At 48.1% G+C, this 26,608-nt stretch overlaps 1 protein-coding gene across 1 annotated transcript in view; it reads left to right on the top strand.

Moving 5' to 3' along the window:
* The window catches only part of MYO1H (myosin IH), a 234,293-nt gene that overhangs the window by 53,267 nt on the left and 154,418 nt on the right, over positions 1 to 26,608 (top strand). The window contains exons 9-12 of the mRNA XM_075320032.1: positions 2,542 to 2,613; positions 4,634 to 4,753; positions 12,685 to 12,752; positions 14,536 to 14,641. Coding sequence (XP_075176147.1) covers positions 2,542 to 2,613; positions 4,634 to 4,753; positions 12,685 to 12,752; positions 14,536 to 14,641 — 366 coding nt within the window. The remainder of the gene's footprint in view (positions 1 to 2,541; positions 2,614 to 4,633; positions 4,754 to 12,684; positions 12,753 to 14,535; positions 14,642 to 26,608) is intronic.

The following is a 26,608-nucleotide window of genomic DNA, read 5'->3' on the forward strand; positions in this document are numbered from 1 at the left end:
TCCGACCGTGCGAGCGGACCACAGCTGCAGGGGGCGGTCAAGCTCTCAGGAGGGGTGGGCCAGCATGGAGGAGGGGAAGGTGGATTTTTCTCCATCTCTCCTCCGTAGCCGGCTATTGCGATTCTCGCTCTGCACGCACGGTACACCGGTGTACCGCGAGTGCAGTGTGATTTTTCTCTCGCCCCATTCAGAGAGTGTCGCTATGTGTGACACCGCAGGAACGAGGAACCTCTCCTAACCTGCCACACGCCAGCAATGAGGAAGGAAGGAGGTGGGTGGGATGTTCGTCCCGCTCATCTCCGCCCCTCCGCTTTGATTGGCCGGCCGCTTAGTGACGTCGCGGTGACGTCGCTGTGATGTCGAACGTCCCTCCCCCTTGAGGGAGGGATTGTTCAGCAGTCACAGCGATGACGCCGACCAGGTAAGTGCGTGTGACGCTGCCGTAGCGATAATGTTCGCTGCGGCAGCGATCACCAAATATCGGCATAACGATAGGGGCGGGTGCTATCACGCTCGCCATCACTAGCATCGGCTAGCGATGTCGCAGCGTGTAAAACCCGCTTTACTCTTAAACCAAGGTTCCACTGTATGTGTCAAGACTTAAAAATTGCTGTTCACAGACATCTACATCCAATCTCACTGAGCTACAGCTAGTTTGCACAGAAGAATGGGCAAAATTTTCAGCGTCTAGATGTGCAAAGTTGGTAGAGACATAGCCCAAAAGATTTGCTACAGTAATTGCAGAGAAAGGTGGTCCTGCAAAGTATTAGGGGGCTGAATACAAATGCATGTTACAATTTTTAGATTTAGATGTTTAAAATATTTAGAAAACCATATAGAATTTTCTTTACACTTCACAAATACTTAATACATGTGTAACATGAAAAAATGTGGAAAAGTTCATAAGGTATGAATACCTTTAAATGCACAGGTGACCTTAATGTGACCTTCTCTAATCTTTTGAATGCACAATGTCCAACTGTTCAATGTTTCAGTAGTTTTTGCACGACCTGTTGTTCTCTGACAAGGACCTAATGGCAAAATTCACATCAGGTGTTTGATCCATGAGTAGCCCAATAGATATCAGGGTTGAATTAGAATTGGTATTTAAGCAGTCCTTCTCATCATGCTGTTCACATTTTGACATTTGATATCATGAGACCAAGACAACATCTAACAATTGATCAACAGTACCTCATCATTGTGAGTCTTCAAACAGGATGCTATCAGATGGAATTGGTCACTGAGCTTAGGCCGGCGTCACACAAGACGATATATCGTGCGATCGCATGAGCGATCGCACCCACCCCCATCGTCTGTGTGTCACGGGCAATTTGTTGCCCGTGGCGCACAAAGTCATTTACCTAGTTTGAGATGAGGAAATCACCAATGCAGTGTTCTACATAAATGCGCTACATTAAGAAATATCAGTGTAGTGCGAAGCTTTTACGTTTTACTTAAGTTTCACCCAAAAGCCTAATATCCTTAACTTTTTGTGAGTATTGTATGTGTGTGTGTGTATATATATATACAGTACAGACCAAAAGTTTGGACACACCTTCTCATCTCTAGAACAACTGTGAAGAGGAGACTTTGTGCAGCAGGCCTTCATGGTAAAATATCTGCTAGGAAACCACTGCTAAGGACAGGCAACAAGCAGAAGAGACTTGTTTGGACTAAATACCATAAGAAATGGACATTAGACCAGTGGAAATCTGTGCTTTGGTCTGATGAGTCTAAATTTGAGCTCTTTGGATCCAACCACCGTGTCTTTGTAGAAAAGGTGAACGGATGGACTCTACATGCCTGGTTCCCACCGTGAAGCATGGAGGAGGAGGTGTGATAGTGTGGGGGTGCTTTGCTGGTGACACTGTTGGGGATTTATTCAAAATTGAAGGCATACTGAACCAGCATGCCTACCACAGCATCTTGCAGCGGCGTGCTATTCCATCCAGTTTGCGTTTAGTTGGACCATCATTTATTTTTCAACAGGACAATGACACCAAACACACCTCCAGGCTGTGTAAGGGCTATTTGACTAAGAAGGAGAGTAATGGGGTGCTACGCCAGATAACCTGGCCTCCACTGTCACCAGACCTGAACACAATCGAGATGGTTTGGGGTGAGCTGGATCGCAGAGTCAAAGTAAAAGGGCCAACAACTGCTAAGCATCTCTGGGAACGCCTTCAAGACTGTTGGAAGACCATTTCCGGTGACAACCTCTTGAAGCTCATCAAGAGAATGCCAAGAGTGTGCAAAGTAGTAATGAAAGCAAAAGGTGGCTATTTTGAAGAACCTAGAATATAAGACATATTTTCAGTTGTTTCACACTCTTTTAAGTATTTAATTCCACATGTGTTAATTCATAGTTTTGATGCCTTCAATGTGAATCTACAATTTTCAGAGTCCTGAAAATAAAGAAAACTCTTTGAATGAGATGTGTCCAAACTTTAGGTCTGTATTGTATGTGTATATATATATATCTGTTGTAAAAAAAAAAGAGGAAGTGAATAAGGGTTGCTTTCTTCTTTACTATTACAGCTTCTTGGTGTTCCTGTGTCCATTTTACAAGAAGCTTTAACGCACAAGAAGATTGAAGCTAGATCTGAGCAGGTTTGTTTTCTAAAATAGGTAAAAAAAAATGGGGTCCGTCTTATACTCCAGTGTTGTCTTACCAGAGGGGGGCGGTAGTGGTGGTGGATTGGGGTCACAGGATGCAGAGGCTGTGCTGGCAGCGGCGGCGGGTCAGTGCTCGCAGCGGCGGCAGCAGCTCTGTGCTGGCAGCGGAGCTGTGGTGGTTGTGTGGTGGAGCAGAATGGTGCGACAAGTGTCCCAGATGCTCTGTCGGTGGTCCAGGCTTCAAAGAAATGGCACCCGGAGAAGCGTGTGCACAGATGGAGCTCTCATCCAAGAGCTCCATATGCGCACACGCTGACTCCGGGTGCCATCATTTGAAGCCTGGATTGGAGGCAGACCATCTGGGACACCCACCGCACAGCCACCGCAGCTTCCACTGCCAGCACAGCCACCGCAGTCCACACAGCCAGCCGGCCGCCCGCACAGAGTGGCGGCCAGCAAGCCACCCATCACCCTGAACAGAGAGGCAAATGGCCGCCGGCACAGAGAGGCAGTCGCCCGCACACACCAACAAGCACCTGGCCACCCGCACAAACAGGCACCCAGCCGCCCACACAGAAAGCTGCACAAAAAGCCCCCCACCATTTCCCACCTCCCGGCAAGCTATATTCGGATTTTAAGACGCATCCCTCATTTTCCTCCCAAATTTTTGGGAGGAAAAGTGCGTCTTATAATCCAAAAAATATGGTACATGTCGGATTATAGTTTTACAGTTCCTTATATTAAAGGAGTTATCCAGAACTTTGCTTATTTTTCCCTGTGGGCCTAAGAGCAGGCAGCTAGTTGTTAATGGACCACTTCTGCCACCAGTTCTGCTGCTTTCAGTGACGTCACATCAGCAGAGCAGCGTCTCTTCCACTCTGCTCTGTCGAGGGAGTGTGAACGCTGATGTCATACTGATTGACAGCTGGCTCCTCGCTGCAGAACTGCAGGGAGGCAGCTGTTAATCAGTATGATGATGATCTTCGCAGTGACACCCTGTCAACAGAGCAGAGCGGAAGGGAAGCGGATCTGTTCATGTGATGTCACTGGAAGCAGCAGAACTGTTGGAAGAAGCTATCCGTGACTGCTCTGAGCTGACAGATATCATCACCAGGCAGAACAGGCAGGTAGATTTCAACTACCTGCCGGTAAGTTCTTAGCCACATAGGGAAAAATAATCAAAGTCCTGGATAACCTCCTTAACTTGCCCAATAATTAACACATCGCTTGGATCAGGGATCTCTGTTTCAACATTACACTGCTCTAAGATTATATTGCAAAAACCTGCTGACAGATTCCCTTTAAAGGGAACCAATCACCAGGATTTTCGTATATAACCTAAAGCCAGTGCTATACTGGCACTATCAGGCTGCTTCTCTACATACTTTTAGTAGTCAGCTCGGATCTCGGATGTTTAGGTTTTGAAATCCAAGAAAGTAAAGTTTATAAAATCGGCAGCTGCTTGAGTGACAGCAACTGAGGAGCAGATAATATCTGGGGCGGTATTTAGAGTTATTCCCCTCACCCTGTTAGAATTAGCATAAGTATTTTACAATCGATGTAACTTTTCTCTTCCAGGACCAGTGATGAGGTCATAACCATCTGACCAGCAGTGGCGGGGCCTCAGCCAACAAAGCTGATATCATGAAGCAACATTTTCCTATTGGCTGAGGCCACGCCCCTATTTTTCACATGGTATTACCTCACCACAGGTGCTGGAAGAGAAAAGTTACATCAATTATATAATACTTATGCTAATTCTAACAGGGGGAGGGAATAACTCTGAACCCCCCCCCCCCCGAAACTATCTGCTCCTTTGCTGCTGTCACTCAAGCAGCTGATTATTATAAACTTTACTTTCTTGGATTTCAAAACCTAAACAGCCGAGCTGACCACTACAGGTATGTAGAGAATCATCCTGATAGTGCCAGTGTAGCACTGGCTTTAGGTAATATACGAAAATCCTGGTGATTGGTACGCTTTAATAATCTCAGATATTTATTGTCAATTCCAGGTTCTCAGCCCTTTGAATTTAGAGTTGGCCTACTATGCCCGTGATGCCCTTGCCAAAGCAATGTATGGGAGATCCTTCAGCTGGCTTGTTAACAAAATTAATAGGTCGCTAGCAAATAAGGTTTGTAGCATGAATCAAGTTTTTATGTTATATAATTTATCTTTTTTACTTTCCTTTATTACTTTCCTATATTCTGCGATGAAATTCTAACAATGTACTTCTTATACTGTATATTTGATCTATTATGCTTGTTTATATAGCGCCAACATGTTCCGCAGGTCTTTCCTAACATTGTCATCACCTCCAATCTACATTCACTGTCAGTATGTCTTTGAATGTGGGGAAAAACATAGTATCTGAAACTTGTGCAAGCACAAGGAAAACGCAAATGTCGCGGGTGGAGGAGGGGACGCTGCGCTCACCCACTGCTCGGGTCCGGCTGCTGCTGCTGCTCGGTGGTGGCTCGAGCGGTGGGCCGGATCCCGGGGACTCGACCGGCGTTCCTCGCCCGTGAGTGAAAGGGGGTGGTTTGGGTTTAGGGATATTGTCCGTGACGCCACCCACGGTTTGTGGTGAGATTGGTGACACCACCGCTGCTCTGGACGGGGATCCCGGGAGCGATGACAGGGAGCAGTTTGGATGTTTGTTCTTCCCTCCGTGGGTAGGGGGGTTGGTTGTCCCGGGGCTCGGTGAGGGAGGTAGGGATGGATGGCAGGTGGGTTACAGGGCCTGGTGAGGTGCAGGGTCGCGGGGGCAGCGCTGTGCCGCACGGCACGGTGGTACTCACTCAGCCAATGACGAATGCAAAGTCTCCGGTAAAACAAACGGCTGGATGGACGGGTCCCACAGACGGCTGCGGTGTTTCTCCTCCCGGCAGGTTGATGGTGACTACCTTTCCCTGCACCTGTGTTGTGTTACGGTTCCAATGGCTTCCCACCGGTAACCCGCTCCCCAGCTTGGATGGATGCTGGAGGAGCCCCTTTTGCCCGCAGGCTCTGGCCCTGGGAACTGTAGCCTTGGCGGTGACTGTGTTTCCCTCTACGGTTTGAGCGGTTGCCTACAATTGGGTCTTGACTGCTGGGAAACCCCGGAGGTTCCCTTCGCTAACGGATTTGACATATTTGACGGCGACTCCTAGCCTTGTCGGGGTCCGTAAGCCCTGCCGGATGGTGCTGGCTTCTCTTTACTCTCCGATCCGGGACCGCCGGGCCACCGCCCGTCCACAGTCCATACGGTTTGCTCCAATTAGCCTCTCCTGCAGACGATCACCACCGTCTGCCAACCTTGCTGTTCTGTCCGGGCCACACACCCGGACGCCGTCAGACTGCTCCTCTACCACTTTACTTCCTCTCACTTCCACTTCCACCTCTATCTGATCTGCTCCCTTTTCCCGCCTCCAGGACTGTGAACTCTTCGGTGGGTGGGACCAACCGCCTGGCCCACCCCCTGGTGTGGACATCAGCCCCTGGAGGAAGGCAACAAGGATTTTGTGTTTGGCTTCGGTGTGCCTAACCGGGGTGTGGGGTGTGTTGGTGTAGTTCTGTGATGACCTGGCTTGTCCAGGGCACCACATTCCCCCTTAGTAAAATGCAGACCATCCGCGGGCTGCCCGTCCATCACCGGTTTTATTTTTGTTTAACTGTAAAAGATAAAAAAATGGTAAACATGTAAAACAAGCATTTTTCAATCTTCCCACATCGGCACATTACTTAAACATTACTAACATTTTTAATAAATACGGTGACGGCTTCCGCTCTTCTCCCACCCAAGCAACCTGGCCCTGATGCTGCCCCTAAGCAAATAGGCAGCACCCCTTGACCCCAGTCCAGCACCAAGTTGCCCGAGCGGGTTCTGTCCCTTTCAGGGGACCCGCGTCCATGGGGGACCCCTGAACCCCCCAGGAGGATCGCCACCGGTTACGGTAGTGGCGGGCATGGGCCATCTCTTTCCTCCAGGCCCATCCTCCAAATCAGCCTCTCCGGAGGCGGTCACAGTTTCAAGCCAACAACATTTTTATTTACATTCCACAAGTTCGTGGTTGCCCTGCAAGTTCTTGGGCTTGTCCGTAAGCAGTTCCTTACGCAAAGATACAGACAGTCACCACGGGGACAACAGTTGCCGGCAATGACCGGTTCAATCACGGTTGTTAATCAGATGAACTTCTTCGGTTGATCATTTTTACTTATCATTCAAAAACTTTCAACACTGATGGTCCCAACGGGGACAGCTTGCAGCGGAGCTCCGCTGACTTTGAGGCGGCTACCACCACAGGGGGTCGGCCCACTCGGGGACCGGGCGGTACATTGGGTTCTCCTTCCATAGGCAGTTCAGTCCAGAACCACTCATGGCCGTTAGGAACGGTGGCAGGGGCAACGTACTCGGGACCCCCTCCTCCATCAGCGGCATTCTCTCTGGACCTCCGGCTGCGGTGCTGGCCCCCGGCTCCCACGCAATCACGGCTGGTTCTGGAGTTTGGGTGGACTGATCGCGCCGTGGCACGGCTGCAGCAGCCCCTTGCTCACGGGCCCCCACTATGGCAACCATTTTGCGCATCTCCGCCTTCCAATCCAGCAGCTGCTGCAGGCTCTGCGCCCTCACCTTCAAGCAGAACTGGCCCAGCTCCCGCTCCAGCCATGCAGCGGTCCCGGCGGGGAGCTCACCCGGGCCGCAGTCTTCGAAGGCTACTCCGCCTCGGTTCCTCCAGAGCTTAGACGCCCCGGTGGCGGGTACTCCCGTGCTCCAGTTTGAGGACGCCACCATCTCTCCATCCGCGTCCCCCTTAGTCTTTTTCCGGCCCCTCCTCTACTGGGGCGGGGTTTCGGCTTTCGCGCCTCCACTACTCAGGAAGACGCTCGAGCGGGGATTTTTCGCGGCCAAAATGGCGGCTTCTCCAAATTTTCGGCCGGACACCTCCGGCGGTCACAAGGCGCACCTCTACCAGACGGTAGAGCGGTAAGATCCTGTTCGTGACGTCAAGTTGTCGCGGGCGGAGGAGGGGACGCTGCGCTCACCCACTGCTCGGGTCCGGCTGCTGCTGCTGCTCGGTTGTGGCTCGAGCGGTGGGCCGGATCCCGGGGACTCGAGCGGCGTTCCTCGCCCGTGAGTGAAAGGGGGTGGTTTGGGTTTAGGGATATTGTCCGTGACGCCACCCACGGTTTGTGGTGAGATTGGTGACACCACCGCTGCTCTGGACGGGGATCCCGGGAGCGATGACAGGGAGCAGCTTGGATGTTGGTTCTTCCCTCCGTGGGTAGCGGGGTTGGTTGTCCCGGGGCCCGGTGAGGGAGGTAGGGATGGATGGCAGGCGGGTTACGGGGCCTGGTGAGGTGCAGGGTCGCGGGGGCAGCGCTGTGCCGCACGGCACGGTGGTACTCACTCAGCCAATGACGAATGCAAAGTCTCCGGTAAAACAAACGGCTGGATGGACGGGTCCCACAGACGGCTGCGGTGTTTATCCTCCCGGCAGGTTGATGGTGACTACCTTTCCCTGCACCTGTGTTGTGTTACGGTTCCAATGACTTCCCACCGGTAACCCACTCCCCAGCTTGGATGGATGCTGAAGGAGCCCCTTTTGCCCGCAGGCTCTGGCCCTGGGAACTGTAGCCTTGGCGGTTACTGTGTTTCCCTCTACGGTTTGAGCGGTTGCCTACAATCGGGTCTTGACTGCTGGGAAACCCCGGAGGTTCCCTTCGCTAACGGATTTGACGGCGACTCCTAGCCTTGTCGGGGTCCGTAAGCCCTGCCGGATGGTGGTGGCTTCTCTTTACTCTCCGATCCAGTACCGCCGGGCCACCGCCCGTCCACGGTCCATACGGTTTGCTCCAATTAGCCTCTCCTGCAGACGGTCACCACCGTCTGCCAACCTTGCTGTTCCGTCCGGGCCACACACCCGGACGTCGTCAGACTGCTCCTCTACCACTTTACTTCCTCTCACTTCCACTTCCAACTCTATCTGATCTGCTCCCTTTTCCCGCCTCCAGGACTGTGAACTCTTCGGTGGGCGGGACCAACCGCCTGGCCCACCCCCTGGTGTGGACATCAGCCCCTGGAGGAAGGCAACAAGGATTTTGTGTTTGGCTTCGGTGTGCCTAACCGGGGTGTGGGGTGTGTTGGTGTAGTTCTGTGACGACCTGGCTTGTCCAGGGCGCCACACAAACTTATTACTGAGATTTGATTCTAACAGTAATGCAAGGGAACAGTATTAACCCCTGAGCCACCTATGCTGCTTGGAGGCAGAATAGTAAATTGAAAGACTAGATGGTTTAATGCAAAGTCAGTCAGATGTCAGGTGAAGCCATATCAAGGTATATTTGGTGACATAGTGGTATAGTTTCAGTCTTGCCAGTAGATGAGCATCGAGTTCCTGGTGACTTGGTGATAGAATATTAGTACCTATGGTGACAAGCTGGTGTACAGAAAATGTTTAGTCCTTGATATAGCTTTTAAAATCCACATATGCTAGTGGTAACTCACTCGGCTCACGTGAAATTTACTGTTAGACCATGTTCACATGTAGAAACTATACAGCAGCTACCTTAAGATGCAGTAGTCATTAGGATCCATAAACACTCATTATATTTAGTCCAAATGTATTTGTACGGTCCATTCGATCGGCACAACAGTATGGTAATCAGGTGTTATACCTCTTACTTGACAGCATCCACATCTCTTCTCTTGATTAGCTGGCCTGATGCGACGTCACATGTGAACCATGGGTAAATGATGATGTTATGCCAGTCTGGCAAATCAAAAGAAGAGCACAGATGCTGGCAGTTTAGAGGCGGTACTCCAAATCCCATGCAGCAGCTAAAGACCACAGTCGTGCCTGATGGAATGGGACATGCAAATAAATTTGCACCAATTCTACCTCTCATCGGTGAGCAGTTAGCAATTGTGAACATTGCTGTGATTTTACCGTAAGTCGTGTCATTGATAAACCCTAGTCAAAATGTTATGTCAGCAGAAAATTGTGGGGGTCTTGGGGGGGGGAGGATGACTATGTGTTTCATTGAATTTTATATTTATGGTTGAGGATGAAAAATGTTGGTTGCAGGGGGGGGGGTAATGAACTGTAAAGGGGCAAAAAAATATTAATGGCTATCTTGTCTTGGCGGAAGTTAATTGAAGGGGGGCCAGTGGAAGGGGGAGGTATAGGCAACTTACAATATGTCCTACGGTAAATGGTTGCTGAAGGTGGTCTTAGGGAGATGTGTGCCCTATTCTATAGCCTGCTTTACACGGGACGACCGATTGTGCAATTTCACAATCGATCGTACCCGCCCCCGTCGTTTGTGCGTCACGGACAAATCGCTGCCCGTGTCGCACAAAGTCGAGAAACCCCCGTCGCACGTACTTACCCGCTGAGCGACCTCGCTGTGGGCAGCGAACGTCCACTTCCTGAATGGGGAGGGACGTTCGGCGTCACAGCGACGTCACACAGCCGCCGGCCAAGAGAAGCAGAGGGGCGGAGATGAGCAGGATGTAAACATCCCGCCCACCTCCCTCCTTCCACATAGCCGGCGGGAGCCATGGGACGCAGGTAAGCAGAGTTCATCGCTCCCGTGGTGTCACACGGAGCGACGTGTGCTGCCACGGGACCGATGAACAACCGGCACAAGTAAAAATAAACGATATTATGAAACTGAGCGACGAGTACACGACTCACGATTTGTGAGTGATACTGCGTCGCTCAGAGGTTTCACACAAGACGACGTCGTGTGCGATGCCGGATGTGCGTCACGAAAACCGTGACCCCGACGATGCATCGCACGATCCATCGTCTTGTGTAAAGCACTCTTAAGATTAAATATAGACGCTTCGTTGCTCGACTTTGCATTCCTTTCAGTTTCCTCCTCTAAATATACAATCACAATTAACCAATCACAATCTGATCACATTTACCATCTTCCTCTATAACTGATTTCTGCAGCCTTCACTTCAGTCCAGCAAAGGGAGAAATAGAGTAGCTGTAACATGAGTGATCTTGCCAAACATCCTGTCATGCACTTGTACATATCAACAGCTCTGTCCTTTGTCATAAAATATTTATCTCCTAAATGCTGAGGATGCGAGTGTGACCTTCTGGAGCCATGAAATGCAATAAAATATTAATATCTTTATGGCTTACATTTACAGTACATTCTTCTGTGCAGATGATAAATGTGATATTTTGAGAAATGGCTTGCAAGTAAATTAGAAGATAACAATTTTGGTGATTTTTCTTTTCATATATATACAGTTAGGTCCAGAAATATTTGAACAGTGACACAAGTTTTGTTATTTTAGCTGTTTACAAAAACATGTTCAGAAATACAATTATATATATAATATGGGCTGAAAGTGCACACTCCCAGCTGCAATATGAGAGTTTTCACATCCAAATCGGAGAAAGGGTTTAGGAATCATAGCTCTGTAATGCATAGCCTCCTCTTTTTCAAGGGACCAAAAGTAATTGGACAAGGGACTCTAAGGGCTGCAATTAACTCTGAAGGTGTCTCCCTCGTTAACCTGTAATCAATGAAGTAGTTAAAAGGTCTGGGGTTGATTACAGGTGTGTGGTTTTGCATTTGGAAGCTGTTGACTAGACAACATGCGGTCTAAGGAACTCTCAATTGAGGTGAAGCAGAACATCCTGAGGCTGAAAAAAAAGAAAAAATCCATCACAGAGATAGCAGACATGCTTGGAGTAGCAAAATCAACAGTTGGGTACATTCTGAGAAAAAAGGAATTGACTGGTGAGCTTGGGAACTCAAAAAGGCCTGGGCGTCCATGGATGACAACAGTGGTGGATGATTACCGCATACTTTCTTTGGTGAAGAAGAACACGTCCACAACATCAACTGAAGTCCAGAACACTCTCAGTGAAGTAGGTGTATCTGTCTCTAAGTCAACAGTAAAGAGAAGACTCCATGAAAGTAAATACAAAGGGTTCACATCTAGATGCAAACCATTCATCAATTCCAAAAATAGACAGGCCAGAGTTAAATTTGCTGAAAAACACCTCATGAAGCCAGCTCAGTTCTGGAAAAGTATTCTATGGACAGATGAGACAAAGATCAACCTGTACCAGAATGATGGGAAGAAAAAAGTTTGGAGAAGAAAGGGAACGGCACATGATCCAAGGCACACCACATCCTCTGTAAAACATGGTGCAGGCAACGTGATGGCATGGGCATGCATGGCTTTCAATGGCACTGGGTCACTTGTGTTTATTGATGACATAACAGCAGACAAGAGTAGCCGGATGAATTCTGAAGTGTACTGGGATATACTTTCAGCCCAGATTCAGCCAAATGCCGCAAAGTTGATTGGACGGCGCTTCATAGTACAGATGGACAATGACCCCAAGCATACAGCCAAAGCTACCCAGGAGTTCATGAGTGCAAAAAAGTGGAACATTCTGCAATGGCCAAGTCAATCACCAGATCTTAACCCAATTGCGCATGCATTTCACTTGCTCAAATCCAGACTTAAGACGGAAAGACCCACAAACAAGCAAGACCTGAAGGCTGCGGCTGTAAAGGCCTGGCAAAGCATTAAGAAGGAGGAAACCCAGCGTTTGGTGATGTCCATGGGTTCCAGACTTAAGGCAGTGATTGCCTCCAAAGGATTCGCAACAAAATATTGAAAATAAAAATATTTTGTTTGGGTTTGGTTTATTTGTCCAATTACTTTTGACCTCCTAAAATGTGGAGTGTTTGTAAAGAAATGTGTACAATTCCTACAATTTCTATCAGATATTTTTGTTCAAACCTTCAAATTAAACGTTACAATCTGCACTTGAATTCTGTTGTAGAGGTTTCATTTCAAATCCAATGTGGTGGCATGCAGAGCCCAACTCACGAAAATTGTGTCACTGTCCAAATATTTCTGGACCTAACTGTATATATATATATATATATATATATATATATATATATATATATATATATATATATTCAGTTGAATTTGGTGAGATATTTAATATAATAGACACATTTATGCTGAGCATGTTCTATCATAGTGTGATAGGACTTGATTAATTAATTTTACTATGTAATTGTAATTGACAGGAGCCACCAAAGAAAACAGTAATAGGACTTTTGGACATTTATGGCTTTGAAGTGTTTGAAACAAACAGGTGAATTGCTCACGTCTCTTCTGATCTGATATAATATTATTTCTTTTGCCATCCATGTAAAATTTATATCTTAAAATGAGTAGTTATTGCCTCATGGTTAGCGGCCTTCTGTATTCATTCCGTCTACCAGGAATCCTATTGTGGAATTGATTACCAACCCGCATGTTATTAATGCAATTTTTATAATTTTTTTTACATGTGATCATGTCTCTATCACGAGGGTACCATGGCGGAGAGTGGTCCCTACTATTTCTGGTGTCCGGAGATCACCAGTCTTCATACACACTTGCTCAGGTTAATACAGCTGGCTGTGCAGATTCTTTTTTTATCTAGCACTGCTAGGATTAAGTAGATCCTCTGGTCTCCTGAACTCTGAATGGAAGGTATAGCCTATAACCAGCTGTTTTGTACTGCTAATTACCTTTGCTATAAAGACTTTTCTCCCAGCCCAAGTAATCGCTGGTGATAGTTTCTACTGAGCGTGTCTCTAGAGGGAACCTGTGAGCTGTGGACCAGGAAGCCATTCAGAGATCTTTTGCTGTGTGAAAGCTGTGTTGAGTTTTTCCCTTCCTTAGTCCTTTTTGGTTTTCCCCTCTGGTCAATTCCTCATTACTACCTCTTGCCATTTGGAGTGCTTTGAATGATTGCTGTTTATTTTACTCCTGTCTGTCTAATCCTCTTTGTGTCTTTAAACTAGAGCGGGACCTGCGTTCCCGCTGCCGCGAGCACTATACGGGGCTAAGTCTAGGGAAAGACGGGGATAGGCACGTGATCAGTGACGGGGTGAAAGAACCTGTATAGGGACATTAGGGAGTGCAAAGATCAGGTGAGTATAGGAGGTGACCATTCTCCTCCTCCCTAAGCGCCGGGGTCCACTGTTGTATTGTGTACCCTGTGTAATGTGGCGCTCGCCGGGGTTTTCCATGTAGCTGGCGGAACCCTGGCAGTCACTGCGTGACAGTCTCCCAAGTGGTAGACTCCTTTCTATCCGATTTTACAATGTAATGCTTGTTCCATAAACAATAAGAAGCACTATATGCCCTGTTAAGTGAAGTGGAGATAGAATATGCTATTAATGCACCATCTTCTGAGAAAACTCCTGCAACTGATGGTTTGGTAGGGGGATTGGTACAAGACTAATTGTGATTTGGTTAGACATCATTTGTTTGAGCTCTTTGAGATAATTTTTAAGGGAGGGGCGTTCCCTTACTCTGAGGGAGGCGCTTGTAGTGGTTTTACTGAAGCCAGGAATGACCCCGTCTCTCCAGATTCTTACTGGCCTATTAACACAGATATTAAAATTCTAGCTAAAATTCTTCCTTTAAGATTGAGTCGGGAACTGTCATCATTAAAACATTCTGACCAAACTGGATTAACTCCAGGTAAAGTGACAGACATTAACATTCAACGGTTATTCTTAAATATGGTGGCTGCAGATAAAATACTGTATATCTTCATTTTCCCCCTGTATGTGCTGCTTCAGTAAGGTAGCCAGGTATAATTTTAATACTATTTAAAGTGCTTAAAAATGCTAATGAAATTCGCAGCAAAAATGCATTGCAAAAAAGGAAAAATATATTAAATAAGCAATAAAAATTCAATATACACAGATGTTTAGTGTTGCATACTTTGGTGTTGTTATCTATTGGGAAAACATACAAACAAATTCTGCTCCATTTCCCCATGTGGGAACATAGTCCCATTTTCTTGTAAGTGTATATGTGAAACACATAAATCTTTAGAGTGTATGTATTAAATTTTAATACTTTATTAATTTCCACAGCTTTGAGCAGTTTTGCATTAATTACTGTAATGAGAAACTGCAGCAGCTCTTTATTGCTATGACACTAAAAGCAGAGCAAGAAGAATATGAAACAGAAGGAATTGAGGTACAGTAATGTACAATATCAGCATAATTTGTATGTTTGAAATATTGGTTTAGGAAAAGTAATTTTTATTTGCTGATTAAAGTTCTAAAATTGTTCTATTAAAGGGGTTGTCCACTACTAGGTCAACCCCCTCTGATTCTACTTGTTTTCCCCAATTAAAATAAAAGATCCTGTACTCACCTCCCATTATGACGCTGTTCGATCTCTGTCAGTAATCACGGTTTGGAGCACACGTGACATTCTGACATCACGTGAGCCCCTGGTCCAATCACTGATGGCTTCTCTCTGTCTGCCTTCGGACCAAATGAGTTACTTAACAGGAAGTTACGCTGTGGCTACTACTTACTTCCTGTTGATTGTTCATTTGGTGAGAGAAGATGGTCATTGGACACAGAGATTGCATAACGTCACAATGTCACGTGAACCCCTAACAGCAATTGCTGATAGTGCTGGAACAGTGCCAGAATGGGAGGTGAGTACAGAGTCTTTTATTTTAGGGGAAACAAGTGGAATCAGAAGGTGTTGTCCTAGTAGTGAACAACCTTTTTAACCAGAGACACTTCAAATCTGGTACTCTCTCAGAAGTAGATTGTTGACAATTAGGCCTCTTACACCACTCTTTACAATCCCTCTTTTCAACCTGGGTTCATGTGATGGTCTTTTCTAGACTGGAGGGCAGTGGAGGACACCCATTTGTTCCAGGTGCTAGAAAGTGGGAAGCTACCTTCATTTGTTTCTTTACAGGCTCAGTCCCCATCCAGAAGACTAAAGTGGTTTGAGTATTTACAGTTGCAGTCGCACCTACAGTGTCTTCTCAGAAATTTGATGGTTTATCTTTGTCTGTCCCCACATTTCTTGACAAGCTGTTTCTACCAGATTCTCCGCCGGGACATGTGATATCTTTAAAGGGGAGGTGTCTTAAAAAAAATAATAATTACTAAAAAAAATATAAATTATTGTTTAATGTCTTGTTTAAATATTATCATTTGTTTTAATAGAACACAATATGAAAAAATAGTTTTAAAAGTATGATATGTTCCACCTTTAAACACTAGGGGGGCAGCTGCTACAAACAAAGTGTAAAATTAGCCTGGATTACAACTGCAGTAAAAGTAGGCAGAATGTGCTCTCATGTGTGTGATGTCACACCTCCTCCTCCCCTTCTGGGTGTTTCCAAAAGGATAAGGGAGGATAAAATTTAGTGACACAGTGCGGAGCCATTTTGTTGGTGACTACAAACTGATCCTGAACTGTGGAAAGTCACCAAGGACGAATAGCATAGTGCTTCACTATATAATGTGCCCCACTATATAATGTGCCCCATTTACTCTGCCCCCATAATACTGTTTCCCCCAGTGCTTTCTGTGTCCCTCCAGCGTACCCCCAGTGCTCTCTGTGCCCCTGCAGCATCCCCCAGTGCTCTGTGCCCCCTGAATTCCCCAGTGCTCTCTGTTCCTTCTGTGCTGAGCACAGAGCACTGACAGGAAGAACTGTCGGGAGCAGAGCTCTAAGGTGAGTACATGCTGCGGCGAGCCGAGATCACAGCCTGCCATCTCCTGTCAGCTTGGTGTTTCTCAGCAGCTCCTCCTGGCAGGGCACAGAGCGCTCACAGGAGTAGCTGCTGGAAGCGGAGCTCCAAGGAGAGTATATGCTGCGGGAGTGGTGATCACAGCCTGACATCTATAATACAATACCAGGTTCATGATGCAGATCACCGCTGACCACTGTGTTCAGGGGGAAGTGGAATGCACAGTATACCCAGCGGGCTCCACAAAGATGGCGGTGGTCTCCTCCCTCTGCTGTGATCTGAACAGCCCAGATTTCCAAAGAGCCTGGAAAAGGTATTAGGAATGGTTTTAACTCTTTTAAACCTGTCTTTTATTTGTTCAGCTTAAGAGAAAAATTATCTTTTCTAGGTGGTATCCTTTTCCTTCTAATCTGCAGATGATGTTTCCAACTGTTTCTAACTGTTGGAGGTGTGAGAATGAGGTAGGCTCTATGCTAGATATCTGGTCGGAATGTGGTAAGATCAAGCCCTTTTAGGAGAAAATATTTTCAAATTATCACCTGATCACTGGAAATAGGATTGTGGGGAGTCCTCAAATTGCTCTCCTCTCTATTTTACCATTGTCATTTGGGTACCAAAAGAAAGATATTCTTCTCTTTTGTTTAACAGCTGCGTGTACAGTAATCCCTAGATATTGGAAAACTTCTCACTCTCACTACGGTGAATTGGTATAAGAAGATGGTTAATATTTGTAGGATGGAGGAACATATTGCTTAAAATACTTGTAATTCAGATAAATATCTGAGGACTTCTGTTTGGATTCTGGTTAAGGATTCATCAGATTTTCATAGATTATTCTGAGACATTCAGAAGTCTCATTTTGGTAGGTCTAGATTGATGCTGATGGATAGATGCTAGTCCCTTCACGACCCTTCCTTCTAACCTTTCTAGTCCAATTTTTTTCTGTACCTTGTTTATTTTCTTATTCTTTTCTCTTGGGGGACCTTATATCTTTTGGAAAAATTCTATTGGAGGTTGGTGGTTTTGTCCACTTGAATTATTGAATTATTTTCTGTATTTGCTAAGAATCTATATGCTTATGTTCTAATGTGACAATGCTGAAATTTAAATAGGTCTTACTTGATTGTCATATTTGCTATATAATTTATGTAACTTTATTGTGTATTATTGTATAATAATTTATTTGTTTTCAATAAAAATAGATTGTACATAAAATTGTTATATTACCCTATGTATGGTATATGATATAATGTTTGTATATTTTCAGTTCATTTTCATCTAAGCTGCCATTCAAGAGTGTAATAAACAACTGCAGCTCATAGTTATATAATTTTCTCCATCGTTTCATTGGGGGACACAGGACCATGGGTTATGCTGCTGTCACTAGGAGGCTGACACTAAGTAGACATAAAAAGTTACCTCCTCCCCAGCAGTATAACCCCTGAGCCGGAGGCGGACTCAATCAGTTTTTGCTTAGTGTCGTAGGAGGCTGATGTGGGCCGGCTGGGCCCTCTTCAGCCACTTGATTTTTTTGCGTATTTTTTTTTTTTTTTAAAAAAATTTTCTCGGCGACGCTCGTCGCTCTCATCTGTGGTACTTCTGTCTCTACAGGTATCGTTTCTCTACCTCAGCTCTCGCAGCCCGTGTGGGTACCACTCCCCTGGGTCGCAGAGGCTTGAGACGTCGGGCCCTCTCCCCCGTCCAATTTCCGTGGTACCACTCCCGGGTCGGCACGCGGGGCAGAACCTTCCGGGGCACCCCCTATTCACCCTGCGGTATCACCCCAAAGGGTGTAAGGGGCATACAGCAGGGACTGGACCTCTGCAGCGCGTCTGGATGTATGCTGGGGCCCGCAGCGCTGCTACATTTACAGGGGGCTCCCACCCCCCACTGGCGTCCACCTCCCTGCCTTCCTCTTTCTTCTCCCTGGTGCCGCAGCCTTTCCTCCAGGGTGCGGAGCACACAGGAACAGGTGCAGAGCTCCACGCCTGCACACTGGACAGGGGCGCCGCCGCCGACCAGGTAGGACACCCTCTCCTACCTTCCCCTCCTCGGCCGGCGGCGAAATTTAGGCCCCGGTCTGGGCCTAGTCACCGGACGCCCCGGTCCACATCGGGCGACAGAGTGCAGCGGCGTGCACGGAGCTCCCGGCCGGCATCCGGTCATCGCGGCTGCGCCGCCGCCACCGTTCGCTGGCAGGGCAGCCGGTCGGTATCTTCCCTGCACGGGCAGCTCAAAAATTTAGGTCCCGGCTTCGGCCCTGTCCCCGGCGTCCTAGGCCCGCCTCCTGCCGCAGCGCTATTGGCCGCCGGCCGCTCGGTCGCCACCCCCCTCCCAGCCCCAGGCATCACAGGGGGGGCGGTGGAGGGTTTTTTCCCGCTCTCCTAGGCCCGCCTCCAGCCTCCTCAGCATCCATTTTATATAACAAAAAAAAAAAAAAAAGTAGAAAAGAGGGATTATAGCAGTCCCCTGTTCTGCGGATTGCTGAGGCTGCAGCAACCCTCATATCTGGGGAAAAGTTGACCAAAATTAGCCACCTTCTTTTAACGATAGTGGTTGTTTTTCTTTTTGCTGGGCTCAGTTTATTTCAATATGTAAAGGTAGATTTATATATATTTATTAACTCTTACGAGCACTCCTTCGGGTTCTTGGTTAGCATCAGAGATACAGTTAGTATGGGCTGTTCCCTCTGTTGTGAATTACCCAAATGATGTTACATTAGTTTTTTACAGCTACCGCAGCCCCTGGCACTGCACGCCCCTGTATCCCGCCCCTGCCGGCGGGTTAGCGCCCTGTCTTAGGCCCTACATCCCCTCTCCTACGTCCCTCGGGTGGGTGCGCATGCGCTGCGTCCCCGGCCGACGCTCTGTCGTACCATCCGCAAGACTGGCGCAACCGGGGAGATGAGTCCCGTACCAGGGTCCTTTTTCCTCTGCCCAAGGCGGACCCGCCAGGTCTCGTCGTCTGCGCCCCCAGTTTTCACCTTAATCCCCAGGTCCAGACTGCCTCTCCTCTGGTAGCCTTTCGACCTCTGGGGGATGGCCCAGGCGTTCCACCTCTGCTGGACTTCGAGCAGGAGGACCCGGATGTTTGACGCAGGACTAATAGCCTGGTAAGGATGGTGAGTCAAGCCTTAAAGGTACGGACATTCCTTTTCTCTCCGGCACGCACCGGGGGAGGTGAGTCCCGTACCAGGGACCTCATCCACTGCTCGAAGCGGACCCGCCACGTCTCGCCTTCGGCGCCTCCCCCTGGTTTTTCCTTCATTCCCAGGTCAAAAATTCCCGCTCGTCCAGGAGCCTTCCGACCTCTCTGGTGATGACCCAGACGTACCACCTCTGCTGGATTCCGAGCAGGCGCCGAGGTTCGACGCATGGCGATTAGCTGGGAGGAAACGGTGAGTCAGACCATAAGAGCACGGATAGTTCTCTTCTCCTCTCTGAGCACACAGGTCTCATTTAAGACTTTTCTAGCGGACCCATGATGTTTGCAGTGGACATCCAATAGTTCGCAGAGTTACTGCTCCTTCACAGACACCATCCAGACAGGACATTACCAGCGGTAAATTTTGTTATTGTCTTTATCCATTCTCCAAGGGGCTCCGGGGAGAAGGGGCATGCCCCCCTGTGATCCACCCGCCTGGTTTCCTCTTAGCTTATCATCCCTAACGTGACGTCTCTCAGGGACTACACGGACACCCTACGCAGCGGACTACATTCCATCTCTGCCGATTCAGAACTGGTGGACATCTGCGGTAAGTACCTTCTCATCATAGCCCTGGCGTTTTACCAGCTGCACGGCCTGAGCCTGTAGCAGCAGTGTGACTCCCGTCGAGGCCTCTGACTCAGGAGCTGGAACGCGGAGACGACATCTAAGGAGTCGCTTACTTTCCTTCCGCCTTTAGGTGACCGTCCCTTCGGAAATAGGTTAGTCCAGTGGATCCCTTAGGCTACGTGAGGGAAGCGTACATCTTCCCCTAGGCTATGTGAGGGAAGAGCACTTCTCTTCCCAGCATCGGCCCAGACGCTCAGGATCGTCGCCTCACGCTCGGTCCAGTCCGTTCGACCCGCAACCGTCAGGGCGCCTCTATCTCTCAAACAGTCCCTCCGCCTTGCATTGCAGCGGCCAATTCCAGTTTTTAAGAGCGCTTGCGGGGATCAGGGCGCCTGTTCCTGCACATCCTACTCTGCAGGGCCGTTACGGTCACTCCGCCCATAAACGGCCTGGGGGTCCAGACTTCTTCCTTCAAGGATCCTCGTCTTGGGGTTTAGACCCCGTCATCGTCACTTTTTCGCTACTAGGGTAGTTGATCTACCGGTTGGAGTCCTTTCAGACACCGGCCCGGTAGATCATCCCTTTAGGCATGTTATTCGAGACCGCCCAAGGGAAGTTACTCTTCACGCAGGAGTAGTTTTCTTTCCCGCACCAGGTCGGGTTTGGTAGGCGAGTCCGCAGTGGTTGGTGGAGGTGATAGCGGCGGTACACTTACCAGTTTACATCCTTGCCCTTCCATAGGTCCCCACGGAAGAACGGAGATAAATAGCTTCCGTTTGTCCCAGGGACCCGCCATTCCCTTCCTAGTGGACCAGTCTTCGTAACCGTTCCCTGGGAAGATCCCCTCTCCGTCTCCTCTGGAGAATAGCATCAGCCGTTACCAGTCTCCTATGCTAGGGTGGGCTTGTCCAACTTTCCACAGCTCGGTCCCGAGGGACACCCCTTGAGTGTGGTCTCCCCTTCAGCATTCCGGAATTCAGATCCATCCGGTTAGACCGGTAACGTTTTTTCTTCACTGGGGCGAGGTTGCCCGGTCAGGTTCCAGTCGAACCATGCCACAGCGGTGGCGTGCATCATCCACCAGGGAGGCGCAGGAAGTGTCATGACAAAGGAACAGGTCAAGAAGTTCTTGCTCCGGCCGGATCTTGTCGCGCTCTAATCTCGGCAGTACACATCCCTACCGTGGACGTTTAGACGGCCGTTTTTTTCTCAGCAGGAAGGGCCTCGCCTAGGCAATTGGCTCCTCAACAGGGAGGTCTCCAGCCAGATCTACGACGAAAGAAGACGTCCAGTAGTGGTCCTATTGGCCCCCGATCCAGCTTTCTAGTAAACGGCGCGTCTAGGGTGCCCCCTTCTCTGCGCTAGGTGACGACGCCCTCGGCCGGCCGTGAGGCCAGTTCATTCTCTCGGGCATCTTCCCACGGCTTCCCATGATCTCGAGCGTTCTCAAGATGGACCAAGGCAGAAGGTGCCTATGGAGGGGCCCAGGCGAGCATAGTTCACAGAACTCACTCAATCCACTCGCAGATGCCATGTGGCGCTTTCCAGACCGTCCAGTTCTTTCGTGTCGTGGCCCTCTCTTCCACCAGGACTTAGAAGCCCTAAGTTTGACGACCTTAATAGCGGATCCCGGGTTCTAGCTCGCACAGGCCGATTGGCAAGAAGGATGCAGACAATGTGTAGACCGGGAAGCCGGTTCCCTCGAAGATGTATTACCACACGGGTGGAGTTCCTCCGGGGTGTAAGGAGCACTTCTTCTTTTCTCTCTCTCTCTTCCTTCCTGCACTACTGCCAGGTTGGCAGTCAGAGCGGGATGCGGCTTCTAGCGCGTCCCTCTAGGGGCCAGGTGTCGACGCGGTCATTCCGGTTTCAGAGACGTATCACTTCTCGTTCCACGATCAAGGGTTTCACGCAGAGAAGCGTCCATCTGGCTCGGCGGCATCACCGTCCACTAGGAACGTGGGACCTTAATCTAGCGATGGGTTCACTTCACGGCTCTCGGTTTGAACCTTTCCGAGTGCTTCTTACTCCCACCTGTTTTGGATAGGTGGGCTCGTCGTGGCCGTCCCCTTTTTTTTTTTTTTTTCAAGGGGCATCAGGGCGGACAGCTCTCTCTTGTTGCCTTTGTTCCCCCCTTTTTTACCGGGTCCTCCAGGAGGGCAAAGGGGGGGTGCTCCGGCCACTACCCTCCTTTCGGTACAAGGCAGCCCGCCTTCCTTCCAGATAAGGAGATTGGGTTTTCGGGTTCGGTCCTAGTACCTTCTCATCCTGAAAAGGGCCTAATTTTTTCCTGAGCTGGTACGAGCTCTCAGTAGTTGTGTCCTCTGGACCGCACTTTCGGTTTTCACCGACAGTCAGTTCATCTTTTCAGGACAGTTCATCCTTTCACCCGGTCCCAGGAGGCGCATGCCGGCGCCCAGGGCTAAGATTTCCACATGGATCCTTTCCGCCATAGGTGAAGTCTATCGCATGGAAGACGGACCTCCGCCGTTTTTTTCTACCGTCCAAGGGGAGTCTCCTGGATGATTGGACTTCAGACGTCGATGGTCCGATGTCTGCCGGGCCACCACCTGGTCTAGTTGGCAGACCTTACTAGTTCCTAGCAGGTTCACACCCAAGCTTTGGCAGAGGCCAGTCTTGCCGTTATCCTTGTGGGCGGCAGTAGCACGCCTGTAACAAGGTAGGTATCTGTAGGTCTGGGTCAAGCCCGACAGTAGGAAGCGGTTTCCTACCGATCTACGGTGATGGTTCTCTTCCCACCCACGGACTGCTTTTGGACGTCCCATGGTCCTGTGTCCCCCAATGAAACGATGGAGAAAGATAGATTTTTGTGTACTCACCGTAAAATCTCTTTCTCTGAGTCTTCATTGGGGGACACAGCACCCACCCTACTTGTGTTTTTTGGGTTACATTTTACATGTCTGTTGCCTCAGTGGCCTTATTCCCAGGCCATTGTTCGCACGTCTAATTGGTTATAGTTTTTTCCTTGTCTTATCTAAGATTGTTTGGTTCTCCTCCTACTGCTTGTGCACTAAACTGATTGAGTCCGCCTCCGGCTCAGGGGTTATACTGCTGGGGAGGAGCTAACTTTTTATGTCTACTTAGTGTCAGCCTCCTAGTGACAGCAGCATAACCCATGGTCCTGTGTCCCCCAATGAAGACTCAGAGAAAGAGATTTTACGGTGAGTACACAAAAATCTATCTTTTGTCTGCCTCCTATATACATAATATACAAATATCCATAAATCAAAAGAGTAGGGATTAGGAAAAATTCTACCCTACAAAGCACACTCTGAAAATCAGAAAGAACCAGGAGGACAAAACAGAGTAAAGTGCAAAAGTGATTTTAATGATGATGATTAAGACTGGCACAAAAAAGAAGTCAGCAACACAATCCCATGGCATGTGTAACCATATAAAGGTTCAATACAAATAGTTGTTATAGTAAGGTATAATCACATACTAGATGTCACCAGAGCATGAAAGCAGCTGCTTCCAAAATACATAGAATATAAATTATTGACATGAGAAATAATTATAATCATGATTATATAAACAGAGTACATGGCAGCACTTTGCTTGGAGTAAAAAGTGCAATGTGGGAAAACACAAGGTTAAAACCACAAGTATATTGCACAGTGCCCTAGCAGTGTCTGCAAAAAGGTGCAGGAATGTGATGAAAAAATCTGCAGATATATGAAGTACATACCTATTGCACATAGCCCCTATTACACCAATGATTGGAGAATATCGGTATCAAGGCATTGCAAAATCAGACATAACCATGATCAGATTATACCAAACACAGCCCGAGGGGATAGCAGCAAGAGGGTCCCCCTATACCTGGACCCCGACGTACGTTTCATGATCTACTCACAATAAGATCATTTCATCAGGGGGTGAGATGAAATGATCTTATTGTGAGTAGATTGTGAAATGTGGAAGAGAATCAGACTATCATTAGGCTGAATAAAACAAAAAATCCATCAGAGAGCTAGCATAAATGCTAAGAGTGACCAAATCAACAGTTTGGTACATTCCACAAAAAAAAAAAAAAAAGAGTACAGTGTTGAGCTTGGGAATTCAAAAAGGCCTGGACACCCATGGAAGACAACAGAGGTGAATTTGAAATGAGCTGACCCATTGAAGTTTAGACTTGGCTGATTCAGTTCTGCAGCCGGACTTGACCTGAATCCCATTGGAAGTCAATGATTGGACAGTTTGGCTCTCCGAACGCATGCAGCCATATCACTTCCGGGGGAAGGAGGGCTGGGTTTGTTCACTTATTTTTTGTATGTAGTCTCTTATTATTAAAGTAGAAGTCAAGGTTTCACAGAAATCAAAAACAGATACTACAAACGGGTACTGCATTGCGCAGCCGAGGTATCCGCCTCACAACAAGAAAATCAAACATTTAGAACAACAACTGGATTACAACCGAGTACAGTACCGTAACCTAAACTGTGAAAGATCCCCAACAATTGGGGTCTCCAGCCTTTGGTGAAACGAGGCACACTACAGTGCAGTGTAGCTGAAACAAAGAACATAGAAGCAAAAGCAATATAATTAAGGGGTTACCAATAGAAAGAAGAAAGGGGGAGGGGGGGACGGTATCCTCAGTGGTGGGTACTCTAGAGAAAACCTGCACTAAGTATTCCGCGCAGTGTGGTCCGGTTGTGACCTTCCAAGGATGGTCTGAAGTAACGGGGAGTCAAGAAATAGAAACCAGGGGGTCCAGATCTTTAAAAACTTTCCAACTGTATCATTGTAGTCTGCTATTAGAGTCTCCATTTTATGGATGCTGGACATCCCCAATGGTTGATGATGATGATCCCCTAGGGCGATCTCCAATATCTAGGGATCACCATGCAAGCAGCCATGAGACAGTATCTCAACAGGCTCATCCTCTGTGATTTGATTGATCCGGGGAGGATCGAATGTAGCGCCATCTGGGGAGAGCCCACCAAATCTTCCCCGCTAATTTTATTATAAGCTAAGAAGACTGCCAGAATGGTCATATGGTCATGATGCCAGAATGGTCATATGATAGGACAGTCCCACCAGATATGCAGCATTGTTCCTCTGTCCCTCCCATACCTCCAACATCTATTGGAGACCTGTAGTATTAGTGCATGGAGCAAGTCAGGACTCTTATACTATCGGGGGAGTATCTTAAAATTTTTCTCCTGAGCGGCACAGGCAATGGAAAATTTGTGAGTGAATATGAAAGCCTTTTGCTAATCCTCTTTGTAAATGGATAGTCTCAGCTCTGTATTCCATTTCTCTATATATCCATTTCTTTACTCAGAAAGGAGTATATTTGGGAGAGAAGGTGTCTTGGGGATGCCTCTAGTAAACAGAATTGTTCAAACTGCATGGGCGTGGCAGCAATAATCTAAAACCTACAACGCTCCATTAGAAAGGACCTACTTTGGAGGTACTCCAACCACGCCGAAGGACTTCTGACCTCTGAGGATAAGAGCCAAGAGAGAGGGGAAAGCCCTGTTCCTTGTAGAATCTGGCCAAACCGTCTGTCTTTACTCCTCCTCCAGCACAGGTAGCGGTCTACACCCAAGCCCGGGATAAACTCCGGGTTTGTTCACTTATATTTTGTACACACTGCATCCGAAAACGCTGTTTTTACACCCAATGTGAGCCATTGAAACACTGCATGGAGCTCGCACTAGGCTGAGCACCGAGTGCACCTGAGCACAATAATGCTCGCTCGAGTGATTAGCATGCGTAAAGCATCTGAACACCAAACGTTACTGTTTGGGTCCGCTCATCTCTAGTGGTGGATGATTACAGAATACTTTCCATGGGGATGAAAAACTCCTTCACAACATCTACCCAAGCGAAGGTCATTCTCCAGGAATTAGGTGTTTCAGTATCTAAGAGGTACTTCGCACGTTGCGACATCGCTACTCCGATGTCATTGGGGTCAAATCGAAAGGGACGCACATCCGGCGCCAGTAATGACATCGCAACGTGTAAAGCCTAGATGCACCGATAAACGATCGCAAAAGTTTCGTAAATCGGTGATCTGTGTAGTGTCGGTCATTTTCATAATTTCGCTGCAGCGACAGGTACGATGTTGTTCCTCGTTTCTGCGGCAGCACACATCGCTGTGTATGAAGCCGCAGGAGCGAGTAACTTCTCCTTACCTGCCTCCACTGGCTATGCGGAAGGAAGGAGGTGGGCGGGTTGTTTATGTCCCGTTCATCTCCGCCCCTCCGCTTCTATTGGCCGCCTGCCGTGTGACGTCGCTGTGACGCCGCATGACCCGCCCCCTTAGGAAGGAAGCGGGTCGCCAGCCAGAGCGACGTCGCAGGGCAGGTAATTGCGTGTGAAGCTGCCTTAGCGATAATGTTCGCTACGGCAGCGATCACCAAATATCGCTTGTGCGACGGGGGCGGGTACTATCGCGCTCGACATCGCTATAATCGGCTAGCGATGTCGCAGCGTGCAAAGTACCCCTAAGTCTACCAGAAAGAGAAGAGAAAAAACAGAGGTTTTACTTGAATGTGCAAACCATTAATCAGTCTTAAAAATAGAAAGGCCAGATTAGACTTTGTCCCTCAAAAAAACTAAGGGAGCCAGACCAGTGCTGGAAAAATAATCTTTGGACAGAAGAAACTAAGATTAACCTTTTCCAGAATCTTGGA

This window comes from Anomaloglossus baeobatrachus, chromosome 1, assembly GCF_048569485.1.
Source record: "Anomaloglossus baeobatrachus isolate aAnoBae1 chromosome 1, aAnoBae1.hap1, whole genome shotgun sequence".
In the NCBI taxonomy this organism is placed as follows: domain Eukaryota; kingdom Metazoa; phylum Chordata; class Amphibia; order Anura; family Aromobatidae; genus Anomaloglossus; species Anomaloglossus baeobatrachus.